Raw genomic sequence first — 8,737 nt, 5'->3', positions numbered from 1 at the left:
ACTCAGGCACAAAGGACGAAAGTACGCAACGAATGCGTTCCAACTTCTCACCCGGAAGGGAGCTTCCATGCGCACCGAGTCGAGGGTGTATGCCCAGAAACTCCAACGCGTAACCGGACCAACAGTCTTAGCCTCAGACAGAGGGACACCGAGGGAAAGAAAACACCGTCTCAATTTGCCCAACGACCCAACACTATCCCCAGGGGGGTCAACGAGAAGAAAATCATCCAGCAAATGAATCACCGCTGGAACCCCAACCCTGTTAAGCAGGATCCAGCAAAGTGCCTCGGAAACATGATTAAAAATACACGGGCTGCTCCGGCACCCGAACGTCAGACGCACACCAAAATAGTATTTGGAATCCCACCTGACGCCAAAAAGAGGCCACTGCGAAGGATGTATAGGGACTATCTTAAAGGCATCAGTAATGTCAGCCTTGGAGAGCCAGGCCCCCCTCCCCGCCAACTTAATAAGTTTAACAGCATCATCAACAGTGGCATAATGAAGGGAGAAAGGGACCGGTGGAATGAGACTATTGATACTTAACACGGGCCCGCAGCGCGGCGCGGACAGATCAAATATAAGGCGCTTCTTCCCAGAATATTTCCCAGTCGCAACACCCAAAGGACTAGTGCGAAACACCGAAAACGGAGAGGAATCAAACGGCCCCACTATATACCCTTTGCTAACCTCAGACGCAACCAACCTAGCCACCGTATCAGGGTCAGAAACAGCCGAAAGAAGATTCTTCGCCACATATGTAACCTCCGGATCGGCGAGAACGCCCACCCGAAACCCTTGGGAAAGCCCAGACAGCAGATGATCGACAAACACAGAATTAGGATGACTAGACAGTTCAGATGCCAACACACGTAAATTTAATGGGGTAGAGGGATGGAGCTTCAATATGTCTTGGAACCAGTTTGAGGTTGACCCCGAGGCTTCCGGCGAGGGGCGGGGCGCCGTGGGCAGACCGACCTGGGATGTGCATCCCGACAATCGCTGCAGATGTGAAGAAAACAGCAATTCCCATAAGTACACACACCTTCATTAAAATTATTACAAATCGGATTATTGTTGGACGTATGAACCTGGCGCCCCCGAGCATCCACTCCAGACACGGGAAACCGCAGACCGCCACGGTGCGACTCGGGCCGGGGGGTTGGCTGCCCCACACCCCCAGGGCAGAGCGAAGCAACATGTCCCGCAGCCCCGCAGTGAGAACACAAAATAGCTTGAGCACCCCCCACGACCATAACCAGGATCTCAGTGTCCAGAATTGACCAGTCCAGGCGAACGTTGGCACGGGCAATATGAGCGGCAGCTTTCCCGGAAAAAGCTCTATGGTACTGCCAAAAATAGTTCCGCCCGTACCTCAGGAACAAATCGCCCACCAACGCCAGGTACGAATCCAACTCCACCCTCCGGTCGGGGTACACGGAACAAATAACGTCCCGAAATATACCAAACGCCACCACGAACTGCCCAAAGGAAAGATCCTTGTTCAGCCGAGGGTCAGCGGACTTAACCACCGCCGAAAACCCATCCCCCGCCACCAGAGACTTATCACACTCCGGGGACGGCAAAATAAGACTCACCAGATTAACATCACGGCCCTGCAGAATTTTAGAGCGCAGCCTACTGGAAATATTAGCTGACACAGGGATGTAAGGCCTACCTAGGGAAAGAGATGGCACAGCAGTGGCCAAGGAATGACAATGTTCCACGGAAGGAGAAGGCTAACCGCACCGACCACCGCTGGCACAGACAGGGAAGCCAGAGCGGTAGTAATAGTACCAGACACGCCGCCACCCGCCATGCTCTCCACAGCCCGCATCCTAGCCTCCATGGCCTGCATCGAGCCGGCGAGGGACTGCAGTGACGCGAGGATGAGGCCGGAATCCGAGGAGCCCCCCGGAACAGCCGTATCAGCCGGCTGGCTGAGTGCCCCCGCAGCTCTCCTCTTCGCCGGGGCCCTGGCAGGCGGATCCGCCTTCTTGGTCCGTTTCCGACCACGACCACTGGCAACCGGCGTGGCCACAGACGGGGCTGGCGACAGGCAGTCGCCAGCAGAGGAGCGCCCTCAAGCTCCGGTGAAAGCACGCCCGAGCCGCCACCGCCATCCCGAAGCCGAAGACATCCGGTCAGCCTCCCCGAAGTGAACCAGAGACGGCGGTCAATCTAGAGCTCCGACGCGACGTCCGCGAGACCCCGTGGAAGCCTCCACGTCCAAACACCCACCAGGACCATCCGACCCCGGATCCGGCCCGGATCCAACTCAGAACTGGCACATAGCAGCCACAAAAGCACAAAAGACAGCGTAAACAGGAATGCCATGCAACCGGTCAGGAAACGCACGCACTCTATTTCCTGAAACGACAACTGCCAACCGTGGAAGAGAGAGCAGATTTAAAGCAGGGTATCAAGCTGTGATAGGCTCGTCGACAAATGGTCGACCCTGATTGGTTTAACTAACAACAACAACACAGCTGTTCTGATTACTACTGACAAGTGACGTACCGTGAAACAGCTTATCATTATGAGTGATGGAAAAGTGAATGAAGTCTTCCTTTAAGAATTTACGCTGAGCTTCATTTAGTGTGTGCAGGACTCTGATGACTTTGTTCTACCAGTGTTTTATTGAATCAGTCTTGACATTTTGTATCGTGGTGTGGTACAGTGGTCTTCCAATGACCAATAAGCTTAAGCTAACAAAGCTGGTAAATGTAGAGTCTAAGGTGGTTGGGGTACAGTTATCACAGCTGCAACACATATATGATAGACTGGTCAGGGGTAAGGCTAACCAAATTTTAAACTGCCCTGATCACCCACTCTTCGGGGAGTTTAATTTGCTCCCCTCAGGTCGCCGTTATAGGCTGCCTATGTTAAGAACTAAACGTGCCAGGGATTCTTTTATTCCTGTGGCTATTAGGAACCTGAATTCACTTGAGTGACATCTTTGAATTTTTTATACAGAAATGTTTTTATTTATTAATTTATTCCCATTATTGTTCATTATGATATATTGACCTGTGTATTGTCCAATTGGATCTTGTAACTGGTTTTGGGGAAGGTGTCTCTATTGAAGGTGTTGATGTGTGTCCTGTGTTGTGTTTATAATGTTGCTTAAACATGTATGTGTATGTGTGTTTTTAGATATCCTGCTGCAAATCAAATTTCCTTTCTAAGGATAAATAAAGTGGAACTTGAATTTGAACTTGATAGTATATGTTTAGTTTTAGTTTTATAATTTTAATTTTTTTATTGTTTATGATGTTATGTGTATTTATTATTGCATTGCCACATTTTCAAGTGAGTTGTAAGGACCTCAGGAATAATAGCACCTGCAATGCAGGAGCTAATGAGGATCCTAAATAAACAAACAAAAGGGTTAAAGCAGGGGTGTAATGCTGTGATTGGATTGTGAATTTCATGTGCAATTTTGGTTGGTTTACTGAAAAGTGAATGCCTCTAAACAGCTGAAAAAATTTAAGGAAGAGAGAGCGGTGATTGAAGATGAGCTTCATTACAGTGGAGGTGGATGGAACGTAGTTTGTGGTGCTCACAGCAATTAAAAATGTAACCATTTCGTCATTGTTTAACTCTCCTGTGTTCTTTTTAAGATGGAGACTTACATTAAACTGAATTAAAGCCTTCAGCGTACATTATACAAAGCCAGATCCATCCACTGGAGTCTCACAAGATTAATTTAGGTTCAATCATAATTCCAAACGCCACTAAATGACTTGCACAATGTGAGCGCAGGACAGAATCGACAAGGGGGGTATTTAATTATGATAAGCAAGGAAAATCTAATTTATCATTTAGGAATTTTAATTGATTAATTCAAATCATTTCCCCTCTTTATTGTCAGAGATAGAGGATGAGTGCTAAAAGGAATATTAGGAGAATAATGAAATGAAGCTCTTGCATTTGAAATGAATGATGTATTAGTTTAGAGGAGATTGGAAAGAATCCTTTGTCCTCATAGAGCCACAGTTACCAGCAGTGATAACACAACCATTTGCCTGACAATACATCCTCCTTCCTTCCGAGTGTAGTATTTGTCATTTGTATTACTGTATATAGTAATTATGAAATGGACATGATTTAGGGAACATAATCTGCCGACTTAATAAACTTCCTCCAGCTCAGCAGTGACAGATGAAATAAAAAAAACACCATTTATAATCTGAGCAAATCTTAAACTAGAAAAAGAATTTATTAGACACTCACATGTAATGGTATTCATATTCTGAAAGCAAATAAATGACTGTAAACAAAGACTATCTCCTGCCATTCCTGGAGGATTTCCTCATTATTATGGATTTTGATCAGGGCCCCGTTTCCCAAGAGTATATCTTCAAGGAAAAAACTGACTTGGGATTTATTGCTATACCACAAAACTGCTCACTTTAAACACACTGTCTTTATTTCATTCCGCTCATTTGGCAATGGTAAATAAGACTTATGGTTTTAAAACCAGCCACTGTTCTCTGGAGGCTGTAATGTTTAAATTACCTCACAGTAATACATTTTTGGATGGAACAAACATTACACTGATGATTTTGTTATACTTTAAATACTCACAAATAGTGGAGCTAAAATGTGAAGTTTTTACCCGTTTATATGCTAAATTATGAAAAAGACTGTGTCAGTTTTGATATTTCGTGATAATGCAACCCGTTGTCACTCCCAACTCGTCAAATAATGCTGCTTGGTCAGTTGCCCTTTGTGTCTGATACTAATGCACAAGGCACCCTTTAGCGTATGGGACGCACTGGGCATAGCAACAGCTCGACTGCACGCTGTAACATGACATAGTGAGAAGAGATGGTAGGGAATAGTATTAAAGACCAAAAATCCATGTAAGGAGGTAGGTTGGGGTGGTGGATGGGTCAAAGAAAACAGGACTTTCACCCATGTGACCAGGGTTACACCAAACGACTATTCAAGCTATTACAGTGTTGCAGACAAATTTCCAAGCAGACCAGCAGATAAATCTGATTCATTGTTAAAGTTGAGAGAGAAACAACTTCCAAGCTATTTATAGCAACCCAGTCTAGACTGTTGATTAAATTATCTTTCTGACCAGTCCTCAAAATCCAACGTGTTGGCACCATCACTGGACACACACTGACATTTCTCTGTAGTCCAAATGAAAATTTCCAGCTATGCCAATTGTTCTCTCCCCAGAGCACTGAAAGAGAGAAAGAGATGTTTTTGTTTTAAAGGCTTCAAACTCAAGTTCATGTGCAATTCTCCTTTTTTTAAGACTGCAAGCTGTTGGCCAGATTCACCCTTTTTGGCTTGATTCTGCTTCTTTCTCTGTGTCTATAGCAGTGTGCATGCCATCTGTCTTGCTTGGCTGTTTTTATGTCATGTTGCTATACAGACCCTAAACAGAGCTGTGACAAAGGTACCCTTTGGCGTCTGTAGTGACGCATTGGGTTTTCAAATGACTCCAATTTTAACCCACCAGTGGCAATATTTGGGGCTTTGTGATAACCATTGGAGAGCCGAGGCATGACGCGCATTTTTTTAGCCCAAATAAGGTATTCAGTGGGAGGACCCTCTGTTCGGAGATATATTTTCCTAAGGATAATTGAACTTTTAACTTTTTATTTTTATCATATTCCCAATATTACTTTAATAATGTTGTATAGAGGAGGGCTACAATATATGGACACCAGTATTCCCATAGCAATGAATGCCAAGTAGGCTTGGGCAATCGTTTTGTCAAATTGTCCAATTATGGTTAATCAAGATTGCCAATAGGCAAACTGATGGCCAGTCTGACAGGCTGGCTACATTGAACACATAATTGGACATAACATATTATGCATGCGGAGGGGCTTTCACTTTAATCTATAAAACTGGCTACACCTACTTAGTAGAGATGCACCGATAGACCGGCCGGTGACCGGAATTGGCCGGTTTTCACATGCTCGGCCATGACCGGCGACCGGCAGGTCAGTCTGACATATGCCGATTTCATGCCGGTCAGTGCTACAATTAATTGACAACATGAGTTACAGTTCTCAAGGACGCACGCACGGACGCAACAGCACAGTCTCTTTTTCCTTTCTCCCAACTTTTCCACCGTGTGTCGCGCTTACCCGCTCGCGGTGTGAATTGTGGTGGTGTAACGAGAAGCTCAAGCCCACGTTAGCCAATCAGAATACCGAAAATAGCAACAACAGCAACGAATCACTTCCACTTTCTCTCTCTCTCGGCTGCCTAAACCTCCGTTTGTCTCAGTTTACATGCAAACGTGCAAACGAAGATTTTGAAAATCTCAAAAAAGTTTTTAGAAAGACTCGGTTTCAGAGGCGAATTCTCCATTTGCGTGTAAACGAAGGGTACAAATGAAGGAAAATGGCTCAGTTTGTAAAAATAACCACGTACGTGTAAACAGGGACTTAATTACAGCAGCCAAATATCCTCTTTTTATTTAAACCTACACTAGTTCACTCAAGCACTCAAAGCTCTCCTTTCAGCAACATTCTCACTAATCCCACAGTTGTTTACACGCTGTGCAGTTCTTTAAGATACTTTAGCCAAGTAGTTAGCGATGGCTTCTCTCTCTTACTTGTTTAACTTTTGTATTTCATGACCTGAAGCATTTATTACACTCTTATTTTCCTTCTATAGGGAGCTGATCCCTGTGATGGAGGAGCAGCTTCACTTTCGACACTCTGGCAATTTTTTTTTTTACCACTCATCAGATTAGGTTATATTCAGACTTAAAGTTCTGCATAATTAAGAGGGTGGTCACATTGATTGACAGGTGCATGTAGTGAGATGAGGCTAGCCCTAGGCTGCAGCTCTGCTTGCTTGGTGTCCCCGTCATTTTAGTTTAAGCTAATCTGAGTCACTGCACTTGACCTCCTGGCCGTGTTTTAGCCTTTTAGACAATTTTCAAGCGTATATCCTACACATAATATGGCTTGCTGTACGTTTGATTGTACTAACAGACCCTCCCAAGAAGTCTACGCTCCAGTTCTTTCGGTGAGTAAAATTCGAATATGTTTTTTAACGTCCATGAGCATTATTAGCACGTTAACTAGCTAACGTTAATCCGCCATAGACAAGGAAGGTAACGGGAGCCTATGCTAAACTGGCTTGCACTGAAGTTAAAACAGCTGAAAAAACGGCAGAGCTGAGCGATTTTCAATTAATTCCCTATGAGAACAGAGGGTAAGAGTAAAATCCGCTGATGTTGCAACATGTTAGTTAAGCTGGAGTTAGTGTATATCCACAACGTTCCACTTCTGTCTTTTCCCTGATGTATGTTTCCTTCCTCTTTCTTTGTGTTGGAATTTTAAATTCCTCATATCTCTGCAGGGTAAATTCAGACAGCTAGCTAGACTATCTGTCCAATCTGAGTTTTCTGTTGCACGACTCAAACAACTGTTGAACGTACACACGTTGCACCAAAACAAGTTCCTTCCTGAGGCTATTTTACAGCGGCTCCGTGCGGAGCTTAGCGCCGCCCAAAACGATTGTGATTGGTTTAAAGAAATGCCAGCAAACCAGAACACGTTGTTCTCCCATCCCGGAATGCTATGTGGACTAGCCAGACCTTCCTCCGACGCGTGTGGAGGATGGTCTGGCAAAGCAAGACTAAGCTGGAATTGGTTATCCAGGCTGCCGACCCCTCTCCTCCTCCCCCAGCTCCCGACAGCAGTGATTATTAACTGGTGGGTCGCGGACAGCTGGTCAATAAATAAATAACTAAATAATGTTTAATGCTGATCTGATTTTGGACTGGGTCAGAGTCGTGCAGCAGTGTAGCACCGTATCCATGGAAACCATAATTTGATCAAAGTTCACTTTAAGTATGTGTTGATGTTCGGAGGCAAAGTGGCAAAGTGCAGATATGACCCAGAGTATTTAAAATGTGGATTTTTGTACATTAAAGATATAAAGGGACAGAAATTACAGGTTAAGTGAAAACATCTCGTTTTGTGGGCCTTTTTATATATATTTAGTGCAGTTTTCCTATTTTATTCACTTTTATACATGCATTTGTCATGCTCCTCATCAGTTTCTTACTAATGTAGCTCAGTGAAAATTCTTTCAGGAAGACCTAACAAGTAATCAGTCCCTCCTAAAGCGAATCAGCGCTGGAGGCGTTCACCTTCTGATAAACCAATCAGGAACGGCGAAGGATCCCATAGGCCAATCACAGCGTCTCATCACCGGTTTAAAAAGCTGCTTCTCTCCCTGTGCTATCAGCTGTCATTTCAGGAAGACGTTGTCCCTCCCCTTCCACCTCTCGTCCTGGTGGTTCTCCGGCTGTCGCTCCGATGCCTCCTAGGTCTGGTTTTCCGGCTTCTCCGCCACCACCGGTGTCTGGATTCCATCGGGGGGTTACATCTTGGTTCACTACCCCTACATTAATTTATTAATATATTAAATGTATTAATAACGATGGAGTCCAATCTCCAATACATTGTACACTACATGCTGTGGTATACTAAAACCTTTTGCATATCTGCAAACAAGTCTCTCCTGATTGAAATGTTCTCTGAATGCAGAGATATGCATAGAACTTAAATATCTAATTTTGTGGCCTTATTTATTTTAGTGACTTTTGTCCATGCAGTTGTCATGTTCCTCCTCAGTTTCTTATTAATGTGCTCTGAAATGCACTTTGCACATGTAAATATGTGTATTTATGTTAAAAAAAAACATGACCTACGTGTGTTTTCGAAGGCTATTTTTGAAAAAA

General features: G+C 44.4%; 1 protein-coding gene across 1 annotated transcript; it reads left to right on the top strand.

Moving 5' to 3' along the window:
* Nucleotides 1-1,175: 1,175 nt before the first annotated feature.
* Nucleotides 1,176-2,162, top strand: LOC120561919. The gene is made up of 2 exons (XM_039805261.1): nt 1,176-1,609; nt 1,754-2,162. Exons 1-2 carry the CDS (start codon nt 1,314-1,316, stop codon nt 2,160-2,162), a joined length of 705 nt encoding a protein of 234 aa, XP_039661195.1. The 5' UTR covers nt 1,176-1,313.
* Nucleotides 2,163-8,737: the final 6,575 nt, after the last annotated feature.

This window comes from Perca fluviatilis, chromosome 7, assembly GCF_010015445.1.
Source record: "Perca fluviatilis chromosome 7, GENO_Pfluv_1.0, whole genome shotgun sequence".
NCBI lineage: Eukaryota > Metazoa > Chordata > Actinopteri > Perciformes > Percidae > Perca > Perca fluviatilis.
This window is presented reverse-complemented; position numbering and strand designations above follow the sequence as displayed.